Source organism: Balaenoptera acutorostrata, chromosome 11 (assembly GCF_949987535.1).
Source record: "Balaenoptera acutorostrata chromosome 11, mBalAcu1.1, whole genome shotgun sequence".
NCBI classification, from domain to species: domain Eukaryota; kingdom Metazoa; phylum Chordata; class Mammalia; order Artiodactyla; family Balaenopteridae; genus Balaenoptera; species Balaenoptera acutorostrata.
In genome coordinates this window covers 11,326,474-11,348,052 of record NC_080074.1, presented here as the reverse complement: position 1 = coordinate 11,348,052, position 21,579 = coordinate 11,326,474, and the positions used below count along the sequence as shown (strand labels likewise).

At 56.7% G+C, this 21,579-nt stretch overlaps 1 protein-coding gene across 1 annotated transcript in view; it reads right to left on the bottom strand.

Moving 5' to 3' along the window:
- The window catches only part of TMPRSS6 (transmembrane serine protease 6), a 37,095-nt gene extending 15,884 nt beyond the window's left edge, over window positions 1–21,211 (bottom strand). The window contains exons 1-10 of the mRNA XM_007165664.2: window positions 21,032–21,211; window positions 15,426–15,622; window positions 10,645–10,778; window positions 9,352–9,419; window positions 8,605–8,789; window positions 8,297–8,338; window positions 5,109–5,313; window positions 2,205–2,341; window positions 750–862; window positions 335–444 (exon numbers count right to left, since the gene is read on the bottom strand). Of these exons, the coding sequence (XP_007165726.1) occupies window positions 335–444; window positions 750–862; window positions 2,205–2,341; window positions 5,109–5,313; window positions 8,297–8,338; window positions 8,605–8,789; window positions 9,352–9,419; window positions 10,645–10,778; window positions 15,426–15,621 (1,190 nt within the window). The 5' untranslated portion in view covers window position 15,622; window positions 21,032–21,211. The remainder of the gene's footprint in view (window positions 1–334; window positions 445–749; window positions 863–2,204; window positions 2,342–5,108; window positions 5,314–8,296; window positions 8,339–8,604; window positions 8,790–9,351; window positions 9,420–10,644; window positions 10,779–15,425; window positions 15,623–21,031) is intronic.
- Window positions 21,212–21,579: the final 368 nt, after the last annotated feature.

Sequence of the window (21,579 nt, the reverse complement as noted above, 5' to 3'; positions counted from 1 at the left end):
TTGCACTTGGGCGGGTTTAGGGAAAGGCACCCTAGCACTGCTGAGTCCTGTGGCTCTGCATCATCTCATTTAAGGATTTGGGCTGACAGCACCCAAGGAAGTGAAACCATTTCACTCTAACTAGGATCAACATCCAAGGTGGCTGGTGACAAATGTGTGTCTGAGACTTCTGGGTGGCTGAGGCCCGGGTTGGGGGCCGGGACAGGGACTGGGTCAAGGGTGAGGCAACAGGCCTGACCTCCGCTCTCTTTGCATGATGCCCCTCTGAGGTCCCAGACTTGGGCTCCCAAGGGGGGTTACCTGCAGGGACAGGAAGGGGGTTCCGGGCGGGTACCTCCGGTTCTGGATGGTCCACCGGCCCTGGGTGCACGGCACGTCGTATTTCTGCCTCCGCAGAGTGTAAGCATCAAACCAGAGGGCCAAGCCGTAGTCCAGGGAGGGCACCTGGGACAGAGGAGCTAGTCACCAGGTGGCCCATGGGCTGCGGCCAGGCGGTGGTTCCACCCCCCAGGACAACAAAGCGGGGAAGAGGCCTGCCAACACAGAGTGCCAGCTGGGGCTGAGGTCTGTCAGTCACTCAGCAAACAGGCATCGCCATGGCAACAGAGCCATCCCACCCACCCTGGAAGGAGTGGTACCCAGTTAGCTCAGCCTGTGGGTGCTTCAGCAGAGGCAGGACAGTGCTCCCCTCCCAGCTGGGATCCCCCGAAGTCTATAGGGTGCTCTGGGCAGAGGGTAGGTGGGCTCACCGTGAGGTGCCAGGAGCAGTGGGTGCTGGGTGAGTAGTAGCTGGGGAAGTATGGCGTGCTGAGGACGCCCTGCAGCTCCAGCCGGCCCTCCAGGGTCAGATTCACCTCACAGGCTTGGCCCGGAGAACAGAAGTTACACAGGGTGCCTTGGACCCACCCCGCTGCACCTGCCAGCAGGTGGGGGGCAGCTGAAGCCCACGCCCCCTACTACAACTAAACAGTACAGCCTGATGACTGAGTGTGAATGTGTGACCTTGGGCCTCAGTTTCCTCATCTGTGAAACAGGGACGATAATAGTACATACCTCATAGGGTAGTTGAGTGGATTAAACAGACGTGGTATGTAGTAAGTGCTCAATAAATGTTCACTACTGACATCAGCTGTGCAACCCTTCACGGTTTACTGAATGTGTTCACTGCTGCGCCAGCCTCACAGTTACGGGGGTTGGGGAGGGAGAATCGTTCCCCTTTTCAAAGATGAGGTTTGGGGAAGAGGAGCAGCTTGGCTGAGGTCACACAGTGAGAGGGCGAGGCATGGGGAGCAGGTGTGTTCCCAGCTACCACAACACCTTCTATGGAAGTCAGGGGCCCTAAAGCCCCCCATTCCCTCCCCGTAGAGCTATGTCAGAGACGCCCATGAGAACGGGCAGCTCTGGCACCTCTTTAGCTCCAGGGACTCCCAGGGGGGGTCACCTGTGGACCTGGGTCACTAGCAGGAGACCAATGGGGTGGACACCAGGGGAGGGAGGGGAAAGCGGGTGGGAAGAGGCAGACTGACGGCAGAGGCGGGGAGAGGCTCTTTGTGTAGCTCCTGTTTGTAACCCTCCCTTCCACTGAGCCCAGGACAGCCCAGGACAGCCAGCCATCGGTGTGAAGGGTGGGACGTGCTCTTCCTGAGAAAGGCGGTGGAGGAGGGGGAATCCGGAAGCAGGAGGAGAGTGGGGAAGTCTCATTGGGGCAGCCTGGGGGACCCTTTCCCAAGGAATGCTGTGAACCGCCCTCCCCTGAGCATCCTACACCATCTCCAGGGACGACTGTATGGTTGACCTTTGGTGTGAGAGGGTTGTCTGGTGGACCCCACGCTCCAGGCTCAGCCAGGGTGGGTGCAGAGGGAAGAGGGGCAGGGGAGGACAGAGAGAGGAGGGAAGACAGACAGTAAACTCAGGAAAGAGAATCAGAAAGAGGGCAGGAGAGAGAATGAGGGGTGATGAGTGAGGGAGGGAGAGAGGGGCAGGGGAGGGGGTGAGGGAGAAGGTGGGGGAAATGGAGCGAGAATAGAGAGAGATAAAGGGGGTCCACGGGTGGGGGTGAGGTTGGAGAGCAGAGGCGCTTCCAGAACCTTCCCTCCCCCATCCCATCCCCAACCAGAGCAAAGAGGGTGAAGGCAAGCCCGAAGAGCACCCCTGGCTTCTGCCACTGTGCCCCTCCCATCCCCTAGGGACCCCTGACCCCTCACCCTGGAAGGCCACGGGCTGCACGGAGAGCACGAAGGGGTCATAGTAGCTGTGCAGGCCCTTCTTCCAGACCACCGCCATGATGGCGCCCGATGCCAGGACCTCCACCACGGGCTCCTGGCGACTGCAGCCATAGACCCTGGTGGGACAGAGAAAGGTGGCGAGGGGGGTGGTGGGGTCTGAGACAGGCATCAGGGAGGGCAGCGGGTTTCCGTGAGGAGCAGAGGAGGAGGGACTGGCAGCCTATATATCTGGGTCTTCGGTTAGTCCGCTGTGTGTCCTCAGGCAGGTGTCTGACCGTCTCTGGCCCAGGGGGCTGACTGGAGGCCCTGTAAGGGTCAGGCCAGCTCCTCAGGGGAGAGAAGCCAAGAGGTTACCCAGACTTCTGGAGCTTACAATTCGACTATGATGGCTGATTCCAGTCCCATAGCACCCCTCCACCCCCTCAGAATCCCTGTGACCCCTGAGTGCCCAGCAAGCAGACCAGACTGGCACTATGCCTGCTGGCTGGCCACACCTGACCCCTGGCCCTGTTCTGGGCTGGAATAGAGAGAAGACAGGTGTGCCATCTGGTGATCCCTTGGGCACCCCAGGATTCTCCCCAGAGCTTGCCATGGGGAAGGCACAGAGGAAATAGCAGTATCTTAGAATTCTAGACTCTTAGAGGAATGTCAGCCCTGAAAAGGCTTTTCAGAGATTGTCAAGGTCAACAGCTTGGTTTCCAGGTGGGGAAACCCAGGCTCATGAACGTGCCAAGGCCCCACCCTGGGTCCACAGCAGAGACAGACCCACGCTAGGCACCGCCTGTGACAGCGCCTGGCACCCCTGCTGTGTCCATGCCCATGGTCGGCCCATCTCAGGCGGGGTGCTCCTGGCTTCCCTCTCCCTCACTCTTTGCCAACCTCTGCCAAACTTCCCCTTGCCTCCGACAGAATTCTCTGGGGCCCTTGCTAATCGGTAGACCAATTCCCAGAAAGCTAATAACCCTGCTTCCCCCGGAGGGGGCACGCCAACATCCAGCTGCAAGGTACTGCCTGGCCGGGTGCCGGCTCTGGGGCTCTGGCCCTGACCAGTGGGAGTGGGCGGCCATGCGGGGGACTGCAGGCACCCAGTGAAGTGCGAGAAATCCAAGCACAGCCTCAAAAACACCACCCACAGCAGCCCTGGCAACCCCGGCTGCTGTGGAGGGAAGACTGAGCTATCCCAGGAATTTCCCCAGGAGGGTCCTGGTGCCCCAGGGTCCTGGGAAAGGGCATTTCCCCTGGCCTCCGCCTGCCCAGGCACTGGTCCCCACTTCCTCGTCCTCCTGCTTTGACCACCGCTGGCTTGATCTCACTGTGGGGGGCGAGGGGAGGGGTCCACCCTCCGGTACCAGGCCCTCCCCGCCTCCACTGCGCCTCTCCTCCAGCAGGTGGTAGGTAAGATATTCGGATTAAGAGGGACCTGAGGTCGCCTTTAATGGTTGCTTTTAATATTGGGGATTTCTTTTATTTACTTAGCCTCCACCCCCGCCCCCCGTCTTCCCATTACCACCGAAGTTCCCCCTTCATGGTCTGGGGTGCAAGTCTGAGGACCCCCTAGTCTTGTCTGACCCATCATTTTACACCTTCTCCAAGGGTCTGAGACGGAGTGAGCCACTTGGTGCCACAGTGAGTAGGGACAGAGCTGAGCCGGCAGTCAGGTCCCCTCTGCAACAGCAGGCTGCGGGGGGCACTTGGAGAAGCCCCAGGAAAAGGGCTAAAGCGTCCCCACCCTCATCAGGCCTGGAAATGAGCTGTGTCTAGCTTCTCTGCGCTCCCCAGAGCCCTCCAGGAACCCAGCCCACGCACACGCACATGCCAGATTGCGGTCAGCACGTAGCAGGGCAGGGCGGGGGTGGGGGTGGCTGCAGATGAGAGCGCAGCCTCAGACCCTGGAGAGTCAGAGAGGCCCCGGGGGAGGGGGCCAGGGAGAATCTTCACCCAGCTCGCCCTTCAGGACTGCCCTTGATCTGAACATGCAGGTCCCACCCCCATCCCGAAAGCTGAAAGCTGGGTGCCTGAGAAAGACAGAGAAGGCAGCAGCCTGGTGCACCAGGGTCTCGCCTGACCTCCTACAGACTTACGCCCCTCTCCCACCCCGTGGGGGTGTGATCAGGCTCCTGGAGGCCAAGGCCATTTCCAGCCCCTTCATGGTCTCCCCACGGCCCACCACCTGCCCGCCTTCTGCATTCCATGTCATATCCTAAAGCCCTTCTCCTCTGCTCAAGAACTTTCTGTTAGTTCCTCACTTAGCAAGTATTAAAGTTCAGATTGCTCCTGGCATTCCATGCCCTTCGCGACCCAGCCCCAACTCGACTATATATAATGATAGTAGTAACGGATAGCAGTTACTGAATGTTTAATGGATACATTTAATGTATAGTAATAATGGACAGCATTACTATGTGTGAGGAGCCTGGCCCAGCAGGTCTGATTTAACTCCTCACAATAACCCTGCAAGGTAGGCATGGCTGTGCACCCATTTTACAGGTGAGGAAACTGAGGTGCAGAGAAGCAAAGTAACTTGGCTTAGGGCACACTGCTAGAAAGCAGTAGAGTATGGTTGGAAGTCTGGGGCTGCCAGACTCTGGAGCATTCTAACAAGATCACATCGCCTCCCAGAGCTGACCTTAGGGGTCATCTAGCACACCTGTTTTGTTACAAATGGGGAAACTGAGGCTGGGGGAGGGGAAGGGGATTGCTCACAGCACATAGCCATTTCCAGTCTCCCCTCACCATCTCCCTCTGGGCTGGCCTGTCTCCCGGATACCAAATACCAGGGCCTGGGGTCACACAACCCCTTGTCTCAGAACACTGGGTGTGGCTTTGACCCCACACCGTCACCCCCTTCCCAACCTTCCCCCCACTGCCCTCCCAGGGACTCACGAGGTGATAAGCCTCCTCTCGAGGGGCCCAGCCACATCATACATGGCCAGCCGGTCCCGGCAGTCAGCCAGCATCCACTCGAGCCGGAGTTTGAGCATGAGATCCTCGGGGCCCTGCAGGTGCCACAGGCAGCTGGAGGCCAGGGGGTCGGGCCCCTTCAGCCGGAGGACCTGGCCCTGGCCCACGTAGCTGTAGCGGTAGCAGCCTGGAGTGGGGAGAGGGACAGCCCCCCTGACCCCTGTTAGCTGGGAGGAGAGACCCGCGGTGGGCCCAGCCCTGTCAGGTCCTCACGCAAGCAGGGGTGGGGTGGGGAGAGCAGCTGGATGGCGATCAGCCCAGATATGCTATATCCCAGCTTTCTGTTTCCCTCCTGCTTCCATCCCCAGCCTCCTCAACCATGCACTCATTCATTGGTTCATTCATTCGTTCCCTTAGCACTCACTGAGCTCTCCATGCCAGGCGAGTGCCAGAGAAAGGTCCCGTCACTTCCCGGGAGCAACGAGAGTAGCAGGGAAAGATGCAGGTACTGGGCGGAATAGCTCGGAAAGGAGGGCTCCCAGGGAAGTCCTGGGAGGTCACAGAGTGAGGAAGGGGCCGCAGGCCAGGGCGGACAGGGGACTTTGAGTCAGGAGGGCAAGTGGGAGGAGGGAGGCAGGGCCCAGATCACGCCCAGGAGAGAAGCCTTTTCCTCCTGCGGCCGTGGGAGCCATGCAAGGTTAGGCAGGGCTGGGACACGGTCGGGCTTGGATCACAGACTCCTCTGGCTACCGGGAGCAAAGCTGAGGAGGCCGGGAGACCAGTGGGATGGCCAAGCAATAAGGGGAGCGGGCTGAGGGCTTCATGTCAGGTGGAGAGAAGGCAGTGTGTTCCAGTGGGGCTGGGAGGCAGCCCGGGTAGAGGAAGTGAGCTCAAGCTAGTATGCTGCCATAAGTATGTCATTTAAACCTCATCATGAGCCTGTGAAGCAGGGAGGATGGGTGCTCTGCCAGGAAGCAGTAAGGATTCGGGAGTAAGCCCCGGATGTGGGAGGCAGCCCGGTATGCGGGGAGTCCAGACTCTGCATGGTCGTCCCGGCACCACCTCTTATCAGCTGTGTGACTCTGGGCCAGTCACACAGCCACCCTGAGTTCTGTCAAATGGACACAGTACTGACCCCTGTCCCACCTCCTTCTCTGTGTGGTTCTGAGGACCAGGAAGGGAATGGAGGTGAATGAACAGGCTTTGCTCTGATACTGCGGCCTCTTGCTCAACTCCCTCTTCCCTGGCCATCCTGACTCCAGCTGGGGAGCTGACCTCCCCAGGGAGAGACCTCTGACACCTGCAAGGGGAAGGGTCAGGACCCCTGGGGAAAGGTGCCTGGCTGTTCCTAGGCGTTTATATTCTTTAAATCTTGCTCCAAGCTGATGCTTTGCTTTTTCCATTTTAATAATTACTTTTTTTGTGAAGCAAATTAAGTGGAGAGGGATGTGCTGGTCTCTGTTGATAATCAGAAACATCTTTGGGGAGCCTGGGAGAAAGTAAATGGACCTGCCTTCTGTGTCCTCCTCACCTGGCCTTTGCTCATGCTCTTCCCTCTGCCCAGAGTGCCCCCTCTCCGCTGGACCTGACAGATTCCTACCTATCCCCCAATCCTGAGTCTGTTGCCCCCTCCTCCATGAAGGCTTCCAGGAACCCCCGGTCAGGAGCAACTCCTTCCTCCCTCTAGAAGCTCGTCCCTTCCTCTGCTTTGGGTCACAGCCCCCAGGGTCCACCTCTGTCCCCAGGGCAGAACGATTCCCTTTCTGCACTGCCTCCGGGACCTCTATTCTAGCCCTGGCACTTGGTGATGTGAGATTCTGTTTATGTGTCTGTCTCCCTCATGGGGCTCAGAGCTCCTCCGAGGGCAGGGGTGAGGACACGGTCAGCTGGTGTCTTCAGAGCAGGCATGGGGCCTGGCATGGACAAACTGCCCCAAAAGCCCGTTTAGAGGACTTGAATTGTCATCCTCGCCCCATTAGACATTGCGCTCCAGGAGGGCAGGGGCTCTGGACATGCACTGAACTAAATAAGGATCATTATAAAGCCACTGCCAGAAACTTGGGGACATGTGGACACCCAGCACAGGCAAGGGCAATGGAAAGGCCCATTCCAGACCAAGGGTCAGGGCAACATGTGCACCAATGCAGTGTTAGATGATAGACAAGCACAAGATCTGTTTCTTGTGCTCTCCTTTGGACACAAGGAGGGAACATCCTACTGGTCCGTTCATCAGTGAGTTAAATAAATCTTTGACATGTGCTCATATCTTTGTATGAGAATCATGATTTTCAGTATTTGAAAATTGTCCTTTGACTCCATCACCTCCATTCACCAAGGAAATAAGCATGTGACCAGCCACATGGGAGGAGAGGAAGGTCAGAAAAGGTATAACCAGGATTTCAACTCTGCCTCCCTAGGTAGTCTAGGAAGAACCTGGGAATTTTGGAGCTCACGCTCAGAGCCACAGGGTACAGTAGCCTAGGTGATACACTGCACAAGTGCAGCAGTCTCCAGTCACACAGACCATAATGTGGGCAGTGCTCCCTGGCATTGTACAGCATGGTGGCCCTGCTGGTGCTTTGCTTCCCAGGGTTCAGTGGGAAGACTGGAGCCCCTTGGAGAAAAGCAAGGTGACCTTAGCAATAGGGCACGGGGGCGGGGTGGGAGGAGAGGGCAGATTATCCTGGCTGGCTGAGAAAGGGAAGGAAAAGGTGGAGGGAGTATCCTTGAATGTGACAGAAATATCTCCCAAAGACCAAGTTTTATAGCCAAAGTGATTGATATACCTCGAATTGGCAAGATTATTTTCTACCATCAGTGGAAATGGTAGATTGTGGGCAAATGGAATTCCATGACAGAAAAGTAGGGTCACATTGATGTGCAAATAAATCTGCTACTCGCTCACACCCCCCACACGCAACACACACACACTTTTGTACAAGAGACACACAGACACACGTGTTCACATGTGCACAATACCTCCTCCCCTCCCCCCACAAGCTCCCAGTCTTGCTCAGGACCCATCACTGAGGCCACCGTGGTGTCCCCTGGGTAACCCCAGACCATGCCCCCTGCACCCATAGAAGCCATGTGGACCCCTGACACTCAACCAAACCAAGGAAAACACCAACTCAAAAGGAAAGTGGGGAGGAAAAACCAAAGTCGCATACCCAGCGTGGAATTCAGTGCAACTATGTCTTTCACACTGGCTTCTGTTGAAAGGAAACGAACAAACAAATAAACAGAGATCAAAAATAAATAAATAAAATGAAATACAAAATGAAAGTAAAAATAGAAGAGACTATGAGAGCCAGCCTGTCTGACATTGACCCTGACTGCCCACCCTCCCCCATGCCCCGCCTCTCAGTCCTGGCTCCTGGCCTCTCGGTGGGGCCCATCCCCGAGAGCATCCCAGCCCTGGCGGCAGCCTTCCCAGGCCTTGCCAGACCGTCCCACTTTCCCCGTCCCCAGTACTGACCCAGGATCACCAGGCCCTCGGGGTCCACCTCATACTCGGCCCTGTAGGGAACAGGGGCCGAGCTGTTGGCCGTGGACAGCAGCTCCTCCACCAGCAGGGCCCGCACCACCTCGGGGCTCAGCATCGGCCGGCGGTGCTCGGGGATTTGGAGGATGAACCAGAAGAAACAGGTGAGCGGTCCCTCCCTGATGCAGCAGCAGTGAGAGGGGCTGGGGGCGGAGCCTGGAGTTCGGGCCCCTCCCAGACCCCTGCTCGTGATGGGAGCTGGGGGAGGACACCAACTGCGGCTCATGCGCATTGAGCGCTTACTACTTGCCAGGCTCTGCTCTCCACTATCACGTGGAAGCCTCCTAACAACCTCTGAGGGAGGGGCTGTCAACAGCCCCATTTCACAGATGAGAAAACTGAGGCACGAGAGGTTAGGTTGTGTGCCGCAGACCCTGTCATAAGTGAATGGGACAGCTGCCTACCACTCCTCCATGTCCTCACCTGATACCCGTCAGGCCGTTGCTAAGGGCCCCACGGCCACTGTCTAGGGTAATCCTTACCACACCATTGTGCCTATTCTCCAGATGAGAAAGCCAAGCTGGGTGAAGGGAGGTCACATGCAGGAAGCCAAGTTTCCTCTCCGTGCCTCAGTTTCCCCATTTTAAAACATGAAGCCATTGCCTCAGAAGCCTACAGTGTCTTTCATTCTTTGAGTCTAAGGTTCTAGCAGGGGCCGGTCGTGGGGCCCGGGCGACTCACCCAAAGGAGTAGACAGAGCTGGAGTTGTAGTAAGTACCCAGGCAGGTGCTGGCAATGAGCTCCTTGAGCTAAAAGGAGGGGAAACAAGCAGAGCCTCCTGGTGACACTCTGTAGAAACCCCCTCCTGCCCTGGGATGCCCTTTGCCCCTCCCAGCAGCCCTGCTTGACAGAGGAGCCTACGGGGTAGAGAGGCTTGCCCCTGGTCACACGGTGGGCAGTGGCCACGCCGGGAAACAAACCTCATTCCATCTTTTTACCCCTCCCCCTACACCCGGGCACTGCCTCTGACAACACCTCCACGTCTACCAGCTCTGACCTCAGTCAGACCACCAGTGGCCTCTCCCCCTCATCAAAAGTCACTCCTCGACTCTGAGAAGCCCCACTGGGCTCCCCTCCTCAGCCCCAGCCACCAGCCACGGGAGCTCAGCTGGTTGGTCTTTGCACGTGTTCAGTGGCAGTGCCGCTGGCAGGGTGGAATGGCAGGACCGTGGGTTCTTAAAGCACTCTGAACGGCACAGAGGTAATGTCCACACTCTCTCCTGTCTCATTTCAACCCCACGACGACCCTGCAGACAGGCACTGTTGTTATCACTCCACTTTACACGAAAGGAAAGAGAGCCTTGGGTGGGTCTCCCAGAAGCGGGTCTTGAGGCAGGTGGTTTATTTGGAGGTGATTCCAAGGGACACCAGTGGGGAAGACAGATGGGCAGGGAGGCAGCCGTTCACGGCTGTGAAGGCGCCGGCCAGGGCTGGGGGCAACTGAGGTGCCATCCGACAGGGACCTCTGAGTGACTGCGGGGGCATCTTCAGAACTGCTCCCGCCAAGGGCCAAGGGAGCCGGGGTATTTATCCACCTTCTCCATCTCTCACGTCTGAGGGTTGCTGCTGGGAATAACTCCTCAGCACTTCCGGCCCGCCCTTCAGGGTGCTGTCCTGCGGCCTAAGAGTGGCAGGTGCTGGCCGTGGGAGACCATCCCCAGTGAAGTAAGCCATTGCCCGGCAAGAGACGCTGTGTGGGTGGGTCCTGGCAGCATCCCTGCACTGCCCTAATTTCCTAAGGTCATGCTTCTACTAAGTGGCACAATCAGGATTTAGTCCAAGTGCATTTGACCCCAGAGCCCACTAACTTTCCCACCACCCTACACCACCTCCATTCCATTGTGCCTGGAACAGGGCTCTGATCCCAGTGAGTGTTCTGGATGGACTAACCCACTGGCTTAATGTGATCAGGCCCCTCCCCTCTCCCTTCTTCTCCCCACCATCCTTCCCTCCCAACCCCGCAATCCTTCCTACCATCATCTGAGCTTTGGTGGTTTCACTGCGGAAGGCACTGGACTCCCGGCGGGCAAGGTCCTGGGAGAAGTGGCGATTGAGCACGCGGAGGCTGCCTGAGTACACCTGGCTGACCGTCACCTCTGCCTTGTACCCTACCCAGGAAGAAACCAGCAAAGTTAAGCAAGGGAGCAGATGGGGACGGCTCCTGTGTCCCCCACACCTTCTTCTGCCACCCTGAACCCCCAGCTCAGCCTCCAGCATCTTGGGCCTCCAAGGCACCACCACCGTCATCATCATCATCATCTTTGTCATTGTCATTCAGAGTTTGTGTAGTTTGTGCAAACTGGCCCCACAACGCCAGGGAGGAGAGAGGCCCACTGATGAATGGTGTCCCAGAGGCTCCCAGGCAGAAGCTGACCCAGTGATCAGTCCAGGACATAGATGCCAAGGAACCCACATGGGCCCAGAAGGTCAAGTTCTTGGTTTAGCACCTCTGTGTTGTCCAGCGGGTTGTTCAGGTTGCACCTACTATGTGGGGTACACTAATAAACCAAGACAGATGGGTCTCCCTGTGTGGAGCTGACAGTAGTGGGTAAGGCAGATGTTCCCCCAGTAACCATACAACCTGTGGGATTCATCTGCCAGCAGCATCTTGAAGAAGCACAAGGTGCTATTGAGGGGGGGACATGACAAAGAAAACCTGGGCCAGGGTGACCCTCCATCTGAGATGGGAGGAGTGGAGAGTAAACTGGGAAGAGGGGAAAGAGGGAAGTGCCTTCAGGGCAGCAGGAATAGCATGTGCAAAGGCCCTGCGACAGAGGGATCATGGTAAAGACCAGGGCCAAAAGCTTGTTTGGCTGGAGCAATCAGTTAGCGGGGAGCGGTAATAAGAGACTGAGACATCAGCAGGGCAAGATTTTGGTCTTTCCCTAATGAGCAAGGGAAACCATGAAAGGTTTAAAATCAGGGATGATGTCATCAGATTTCCGTTTTGCAAAGATTGTTTTGGCTGATGTGAAGACAATAGATTCACAGCCCAGGGTTTATACCCCTATTCAGTCATTTATTCATTCATTCAATAAATATTTATTGAGAACCTGCTATGTTTAGGGACTGGCCTAGAGCACTTGAGAATATACCAGTATAACAATGAACAAAATAATAAAGAAAAAACAAGCCTGTCCTTCAGAGCTTGTAGTCTAACAAGAAAGACAGACAATTAACACCAAACATAGGACATGACAAGTTAGAGGTGTAAGTGGCATGGAAATCAGGGCTGGTGTGGGCTGCAACTTGGAGGTCAGAGAAGAGGGAGATGGTATCAGCCATGTGGATGTTAATCTATGGGACGAGCATTTCAGGCAGCAGACCGGCATGTGCAAAGGCCCTGAGGCAGGAGTTTGTCTGGATGTTTGAGGAACAGCAAGGAGTGGGCTAAGGGAGAGCAGGAGGAGATGACATGGGCGAGGGGGAGGTCACGTAGGGCCTTGCAACCCTGGGAGGACTTTGATTTTTGCTCTGAGTGAGACGGGAGCCCTGGGAGGCTCTAAGCAGAGAAGTTAGATGATTTGATTTGCTTTGTAAAAATATCCCTCTGCCTTTGTGTTGAGAACAGGCTCTAAGGAGGCAAGGGCAGAAGCAGAGAGACCTACAGGAGGCTCCTGCAGTCGTCCGAGTGAGAGTAGTCCAGGGGAGACTGGACCAGGCTGCACAGTGAAGAGGGAGAGAAGTGATTGGAGTCAGGGTATATTTTGGGGTTAGAGAGGACCAGGTGTGCTGGTGGAAAATTGGGGCTGGGGAGTAAAAGAAGGAGAGCAGTTAGGGGAGCAACGGGAAGGATGGAATGGCCACCACCTGGGATGTTCTCTCCATTTTTTTTTCAATTTTAAAGGATTTTCTTAGGTCACTATTGATGATACCCTAAAGTTATATACCATTTTCTCAACATCTTGAACTTCCAAAATCTTATATATAAACACACATTGCCTCTGAAACATGGAAAATCAATAGTTCAATATCATTTTATATTAACAACTGGTAAACATCAATTAAAAATGAAAGCCCCTTTAAAATATACTCAAAAGGTAGACTGACAGTTCACAAGAGAGTTAACTGTCAGTGGGGTCTGAGATGCACTTAGACATCCTGGAGGAGGGGCAGGCCCTGGTGATACAGTGGCGCTCAAGGGAGAGGCCCAGACTGGAAACGAAAATTTGGGAATCTTCAGGGGATAAGGGAATGTCGGGGGTGGGGAAGCAAGGAGGAGGAGGGTCCCTCCACCAGGAAAGGACATGGAGGAGAAGCCACCATGAACTGAGGGAAAAGAAAGTGTGGGCGCCCTGGAAGCCAAGTAAGGATAACGTGTCAAGGAGGAGGCAGGGAGGCACCCGGTCAAGTGCTGCCGATGGGACAAATGCAACGAGGACTGACCGCCGGATTCTGCAACGTGAGGACTGGTGACCCTGACAAGCACTGTTGGAGTTTCGGGGGTGAGGGGCAGGGAGTCAGATCGGAAAGGGTGCCTGAAAGAGGCGTGGAATGGGAGGCCAAAGCGTCTTCAGACAACAGGGATTTGCTGCAGAGGGGAGCAGAGAAATGGCTGTGTATGTGTGTGTGTGTGTGTGTGTGTGTGTGTGTGTGCAGGCATGAGAGGGATTCGGTACAGGAGCAATGAGAAGCGCTGTACAGTGACGGATGATGCCACCGGAGGAGAGAGGGGACATGGCTGGAGTCCGGCCACCACGAGGACAAAGGGAGTGGGATCTGGGCCGGGAGGACAGCTGACTTTAGAGGGGGCAGGGCTGGTTCACACGTGGGGATGGGCAGAGCGCAGAGCACGTGGGTACAGCTGGGAGGGCATCTATGGGGCTTCTCTTCGGAGTGGTTCCGTTTTCTCATTGAAGCAGGGGGCAAAGTGGGTGGGGGGTGAGGGAGGTTTGAGAAGAAAGCATAAAACTGTGGCCCAGGAGAGCAGGAGAAGGAGAAGACCAGGGAAATACAGCTGGGTGGCATGAAGGGCCCCACTACAGGGCTCCAAGTGGACCAGCCCAGGGCCCACCGGCCTTGGGAAGCCGGCCCCCACCCTCTCCTCTCCTGGGCCACTTTCTGGGTCAGGCTGCCACTTAACCAGTCATTCGCTCCTTCAGGCTTATCCTGTTCCAGTGTAACAGGCCTCTTGTCCAGCTCCCCTTCCAGACCAGACACGGCGTGTCTCTGATCCATCTCCTTGCCCAGTGCCCGGTACCCGGAGCCCAGCCTGGCCCAGCGCGGGAGGAATCGTTCAGATATCTCCTAAAGTGCCTCCTCTGTCCTCATCCCTTTGGGGAAGGGGTTGGCTTCCCCCAGTGGAGGCTTTGGGGCACTCACCCCCTGGGCCCTCAGCCCCGCGGAGCACCCACCCCCAGGGGGGTGATTCACTCTAGGAGTGTAATCAGGAGAAATCAGACTCTGAGAAGAAAGACAATTGGCAGGTGAGTTCCTGGGCCTCCAGCCTGACTCTCTATGGTTTCCCCTGAAGACTAATTATCTCGCAGCCTAAGGAGGCCTCGGCAGCCCCGTGTTATCTGGGGCACTGGCTTCCTGCCGGTGGTGAAATACACACAGCTTCCGCTCCCGGCCTGTGTTGCTTGGCTCTGAACGGAATCACAATCCATCCGGCATCACGGCAGGTGGGTCCTCATCAGACCCAGGTTTCCTAACAGCTTGGACCCAGGGGTTCCAGAATACCCCCCCACCTCAACCCCCTTTAGAGCTGGGCCGAGGCTGATCTCCCCAGTGGCTGGTCCAAAATGGGTCCCCATTCCTTTCAGTGGACCTGAAATTCCACCAGGAGATGCAGTCAGTAAGAAAATGATCTAACTTTTGCAGAGTGCATAATGGGAGGTCTCTGATCACTTGGGCAAGGTGGGCTGTCCCTGCTAGGGTCCCACCGGGGCCCCATCAGCTTTCTCTGTCCTAGCACATGCCAAGCTTTATGGTGAGAGCAGAACTAGCTCTACAACCTGGCACAGAGCTGGCATATAGGAGGTCCTCAGTACTGAATGAATGAATAGAAGGATGGACGAATGGACCCAGAACATGGGCCAGTTGCTCCTGGGGTTCCAGGGGACTGGTTGAGGGCTGTGATACCAGAGAGGGAGGGCCAAAATTCAGGACATGGGAGACGCCTGAGCTACCTGCTCTGGACATTCTTGCCCTCCCCTGCCCCCCGCGCCCACATTCCCTCTGGGTTGAATTCCACATGTGCCCATGCTGGGGTATAAAGCCATCTGTGTGCATGGACACCCCCCTGGACACCTGAGTTCTGTGCCTCCCTCCCCTTCATTCCCACTCATGCTGGGCCCTGGAGACTCAGAGGTGATAGAACTATGGTCCCCACCCTAGAAGAGCTCCCAGGTCGGGCTCAAGTGAACAGAAGCACTAATTGGTGCCAAGCACCACCGGCACCACTGGGCCTCCTCCAGCTGAGCCAGGTGGCTCCAAGCCCCAGGGGCAACCCAGGAGGGCTGCAGGCAAGGGGAGGCAATGTTTACACTCCTTCAGCTTGTCACTTTACAAGAACTGGGTACTGGGAGAGCACTCCTTCCGCAGCTGCTGGGAACTGGGGGCACTAGGCCCCAGCAAGGAACTTGCACTCCCATCTCACAGGACAGGAAGGGAGACTCAGAGAGAAGTGCATGTCCAAGGTCGCACAGTGGTTTCTAGGTATTGCTGAGCCTGGAATCCTGATCTGTCCTGCTGTGCCCCCTCGACCACCGCAAGTCCTCCCCAGGTACCTCTCCGAAGGGCCCCGCAGTTACCTAGGAAATACCAGAGCAGGACCCCCACTGAAGCCAACACGACCAGGGCCAGCCACAAGGGAGCCAGGCGGAGGTAGTCGCGGACTTTTCTCTTGGAGTCCTCGGGGGCCTTAAACATCCCCTCCGGCTCTGCCTCTTCGCCATCACCTCCATCGCCCTGCCCGCCAGCCGCCTGGGGGGCCTCGGCCATGGGCATCCTGGCAAGGAAACAGACCAGGGTTGGAAACAGCCTGGCATTTGCAAGGGAGCCTTTACTGAACGCCAACCTTGCACAGAAGTAAGACGGCACCCCTGCCTTTTGGAGGAGGAGAATAACGCCCGGTAGCAGTAATTGAAAGTGAGCACTGAGCCATCTCACAGAGGAGCGACGCACGTCTCAGAGCAACTCGCCCAGATGACCAGCTGGACCTGGTCTGGCTCCAGAATCCCCACCTTTGCATCTGCGGTCAGAGGAGAGATGGAGGTTTCACTGCCTGAACCCCACCCCCCAAGGTACCCGCAGATGGAACTGGGGTGCATACATGGAGCACACATTTCTGTAAACCAGCTCCTCTTGCCCTCAGCTTCCCTCCCATTCGGGGGATGTTTTTTCCTTCCTCCTGTTTCTCAACAATAAAGCTTCCACAACATCGATTCAATCCATTCACTTCGCCCTCCCCCAGAAGCCCTGAGCCGGCTCTGTGCTGAGCCAGGGACTGCCTTCCAAGGGGCGCCGCCCCTCTTGTCTCCCCACTGCCCCAAAGTCTCTTAGGGGCAGAGGAAGGAGAAGGAGACAAAAACTAATATTCATTTAGTGTCTGTGCAAGACATTTTACGGATATCACCCCATTTAATCCTCTGGTCACCAGGATGTGGGGACCATCGTCCCCGTGCTCTTCCTCAGCCCACTCTGTGTAGACACTTTACATGTATTATCTTGCTTAACCTCCAAAAGCCTTTCAAGGTTCTGCACCCATTGAACAGATGAGGAAACTAAGACCCAGAATGTTTTAGCAGCAACTCAGTCCAGGGTTTTCCTAGCCTCATTTTCCCAATGTGATTTGAATGTCTGGCATTGACAACCAGCCCCATTTTGCAGATGGAAAAACTGAAGCCCAGAGAAGCTAAGCCACTCACCAAAGATCACACAGCAGGTAAGTGGGGGTCGAGCCCAGGTGTCTGACTCCCTGCTCTTTCCACTACTCTGGGCTACTTCCTGTAAATGAGCTGTTAATTAACAAATCATGATGAAATAATACCTGAATGCCACCCTGGTCAGTGCCCCAGACCTGCGGCTGTGTCTCTAGACCCTCAGGCAAACTTCTGAGTGCTATTTGGCTTCTCTGGCAGGTTTTCCCACAGTCCAGAGAAGGTCCTTCACTCGCCCACCCACCAGCAGAGCAAGTGGGAAATTAGCCTCCTCTTACCACATCCCAAAAGGCCACTGCGGCTTTAAAATACATCCCCAGGTGTGTGTGGGTGGGTGGGCGGGGTGTCCTTTGCTTTGAGTCTTGGATTTTCACACAGAGGGTTTCTGATAACGGGGATCTTTTGTGATGCTCAAAGGTTCTCAGTCAAGGATCTCTGGCTCCAGCCACAGGGATCTCCTGAGTGGCCCCCATGGATGCAAGGAAGAGAGGCGACTGCTGGTGATTCTCACCTGGGTATAGGACTCCCCTCCACCCCAACCAGAGGACATCTGGACATCTGTATCAGGCCCTGCTGGCTTTCACGGGGCCAGGGCCACGGATGGGAAAGATCCTGCGATGGGTGGGGCAGCCCCGCCATCCCCGCCCACTGTCCAGAGTGTCCAGGGCACCCCTGGTGAAACTGGCTGTCCCCCGTGAGCTGAGCGGGTGGCTAGAGCCGGGAGAGCCCAGTGACGGGCCGGCTTCTGCCTTCTCTCAGCCCCAGGTCCACTCCCTCTGCCAGAGAGGCACATCCCTATTTTACTCCGAGTCTGGATCACCAAGGAGATACTGGGGACTCGGGGAGCACAGAGGTGATCACAGCTGACATTTATTTGAATTGTTTCCCGTGCTTTATACGCACTGTCTCATGTAAGCCTTCCACAGATCTGGGGGGGGGGGATAGGTTCTCTTATTATCCCCATTTTACAGATGAGAAAGTTGAGGCACAGAGAGATTGAGCAACTTGGCTGAGATCCCACATTTGGTTAGCGGCAGGGCCAGGCTGCAAACGCAAGGGGTTTGTCTCCAGAATAACGCCTTGACCACTATGCTCTACTGCCGCACAGGGTACAAGGGGAAACTGAGGCTCAGAGAAGGTCATAGGTCCATTAGAGGAGGCATCTAGGAGAGCAGTCCCAGGTAGGATGCTCAGTACGCCTCACCCTTCCTCTCCCCATCCCCCAAGCCAGGCTTTCACTCCATGGATTTTGCCTCCCTCATAAATGGCTCTCACATCCATCTGGGAGAACTTTGAGTATTACAGAAGGTCCCATTTTCAGAAAACCTAAGATTAGACACAGCCCAAATTGGTAGGGGGGCCATACACCTGGGGTTCCCATTGCCTCCCACCTGGACTCCTGGGGCAGCCTCCCAACTGCTTTCCTGCCTCCCAGCTCCTCCTCCAGCCCCTCCTCCACGCTGTCACCAGAGAGCTCTCCCTGCCCACCTCCAGCCATTCACCTGCTCAGAATCCCCTCAAAGTTCCCAGCCACCTCCAAACCCCTTGCCGTGGCACCCAAGACCCTCCATGGCCAGGCTGCTGCCCTCGCCCCTGGAGCCCTACCTTCCGTCACGCACATCACCCTGCAGGTCCACAAGATGCACCTTTGTACAGACACACCCTCTGCCTAAAGGACGGTGGGACCCTTAAAGGCCAGCTCCAAGGCCACCTGCCTAGCGATGGGGCTCTGGGCCCTGGAGAGTAAGCCACCTCCTCCCCTAGGCAGCCCTTGGTCAGATCAACAATCTGACTGGCTTTTGGCTTCATTTCTCTCCCCCACAAAAAAGGCGGGACTGTGTCTTATTCACCTCTGGATCCCCATAGAACCCAGCACAGGGCCTGCCACGTGAACGAATCCTCCAGGAAAGGGTGGATGAGTAGAAAGTAACCTTTAAAAACTGAATTAAAATTGAAAAACATACAATTAGAAAAAAAAAAAAAGAAGAATGGGTGAGTAGAGCCCCCAGGGCCCCAGACTCCCAGTGCAGTGCTCTCTCCTACATCTTGCTGCCTTCAGGAGCAAGGGCATGGAAGACGGTGCTGGTCTCTGGGGTCCTAGATTCAGTCACCAGGCCCCTCCATTTTTATTGAGCACCTGCTTGGTGCCAAGGCTCTGTGCTGGGCACGGGGGTCACACTGGTGAATATAAGAGACCTCATTCCCATCCTCTTGGGGCTGATAGCCCAGCAGGAGGTGGACAGTTGTGACAACTGACAGTTGTGAAGATGACCCCAAGCTCCTGTCTTTTATTCTTATTATATAATGGTCCCCCCATTGTTTTGAGGGTCTAGTCACCAGAAAAGTCTGTGCCTCTACCTTCCAACTACCCACAGAACCCAACCTCTTCTTGGCACCTCAGTGGCTCCCACCATCATCCAAGTCAATATCATCTGTCGCCTTGACTCCGGTCCGGCCACCCTCACTAGCCAATTCCCACATGACCGCCAGAGGGGTCTTCATCACGTGCCCCGCTCACAAGCCCCACCTAGACCAGAGCCCAAAGCCCTCGTCACAGCCCACCAGGGACTCCGTGATATGGCCCTTGTGCGCCTTTCTGTCCTCTCCCTCCTTCTACTGTAGCCACACCCAGCTCCTGACCTTCAACACATGGAGTACAGGTCACCTCAGGGCCTTGGCACTTGCTGTTCCCTCTGCCAGAAATGCTTTTCCTTCAGTCTTGCCTCATGACCTGCTCCTTTACCTCCTTCAAGTCTTTGCTCAAATGTTACCTCTTCAGTGAGACCTGCGCTGACCACTCCCCTCTCTCTGCTACATTTTTCTTTATCGCTCTTTTCAAGACTAAAATGGCAGGATATGCTTCCGTGTCCTTGGTCTGTGTCCTCCCTGGCTGGAAGCTGCACCAGAGTAGGGGCTTTCTTCTGTTTGCCCTGTGTGCCCTGCACTGAGAGCAGAGAGTGGTTCCTTCCTGCTGGGCCAGGGCGCTGGGTGCACGTGTGGCCTGGCCAACTTTTTCTGCCTCCTTCTCCCCTCTCCCGCTCTTCTCTTGCTGCACCCCAGCAACATTGGACTTCTCGGTGACTGATTCTAAAAATGAAGATGGTAGAAACCTTTAACAGATCTAGGGTTCTTAGCCTGCGCTAGGTGAAGAGCATCACACAATTGTTTCTTGAACCCTGAAAGTTCTTGCTTACCACCTGCTTTCTTCCTTCTGCCTGGGCTGCCCACCTCCTGACCTGGCCCCTTCACACCTCAGCTCAGCTCTCACCTCCTCCTGGCAGCCCTCCCAGAGTGCCTCTGGAGGGGTGGCTGCTTCTCTGAAGCATCCTGGGCCACGCCCATCAATGCACAGCTCATCTTGAGGGTATTCTTTCTGTCCCCCATGTCCCCCTGAAGGTGAGCGCCTGGAGGGAGGGACTGGGTGTACCCCCAATTTCCACAGGGGCCTGAGGCTTCTCGCCTGATCCAAGAACCTGGACCCCAGCCTGGCACCTGCTTCTCACCCCCTCCTGCCCTTCTGACCATTGGTGGGTGCTCGGTCTGTGCGCAGGAGGCTGAGCTCACTGGGGCAGAGCCGTTCCTCCTCCCGCGTGCCAGCCCGTGCTGGCTGTCGCCACAGCTGAATTCCATGTCAACCTCCAGCAGCCTTGCTGTCTCTACTTAATGGTTGCGGAAACTGAGGTACAGAGAGAGAAAAGGACGTATTCGAGGTCACTCAGCCAGGGTAAGGCAGAGCAGAGTGGGGTAGAGCTGGGATTCTTATCTAGGACCTACCAGGGAGGCCATTCGGGCCTAGAGTCAATCCCTACCATGAGCTGCTTTGACTCTGAGTCCCCAGGCTTGGGGGGAACGGGTGAAAGTCCCTTCCGTACACAAACTCATAAACTCACACACAGATGTACATAGATGGAAATACGCTGAAGTACACGCGCAGCTATCTGTGACATACAAACTGCTAGATGCATGCTTGCTCACACACACACACACACACACACACACACACACACACAGCCGCATTCAACTCTGAGCCTGCCCCCTGTATAGTGCAGTGGCAGGGGGCTCTGGGCCTGTCTCCCGCACCGGAAAGCCCAGGTGGGGTACCTGCGTACGGAGGGGGCAGCTTGTCCAGCCCAGAATCAGGATGGGGTGCTCAGACTGGCAGACCAGGCCTCCCCCCTGCCCCGTCCCTGCCCCAGAGTCCACCAGTCCCAGCTGAGCCCCAGGCGTCCCAGCCCCCGGAACCTGCAGCCCCTCCGCTGCCCCGCGCCTGTCCACACACCTGGCCTCCGACCCCAGCCCTGTGGGCCCCTCGCCTTCTGCGCACTGGGTCACTCTCTGGCCCGTGAGGCCCAGCAGACCAGGCCTCGGAGCAGGGCAGTTGGCTTAAGCCCCAGGGAGCCAGGCCTGGCTCTCCAGGTAGACGCTGTCACGGGGTCATTCATAGATCCTGGTCCCCTGGCCTGGAGGTCCCCACTTACCTTTGGGAGTGGCAGGTGGGTGCCGGGCCTGCTGCACGCAGGCCTCGGAGCCTCTGTTTGTCCAGACCAAGGTCTCCCCACCCCCTACCCAGCCAGCCTGGGCTGGATCAATGGCCCACAGCCATGGCCGGGGTGTCTGGCCCTTGTCCCCTGTGGCCTGTGGCCCCAGGCTCCACGGGCCTCCTGTTGGGCTGGGGACAGCACTGCGGCTGAGCATGTAAACAGGCCGGAGGCAGGAGGCAGGCAGTGCCCCGCCCCGCCTCGCCCCGCCCCGCCCCGTGGGCACCCCGGAGGCTGGCGGGCAGGTGCAGGAGATCTGAGCTCTCCCTCGAGGCCCGTTGCCTGGTTATAGCCCCTGGTCCCCTAGAGCATGAGGTGGGGTGACCAAGGACTGGGGGCTGTGCGGGGGCCCGTGCAGGGTGGGCAGGGGCTCACGCGGGTCTCCTTACCTGGACAGGTGAGACCAGAGAAGCCAGTGCCTCCGAGAGAGACAAGGAGGCTGGGCCCCTGTGCTCTGGGGACGGGAGGGGAGAAAAATGGAGTTGGGG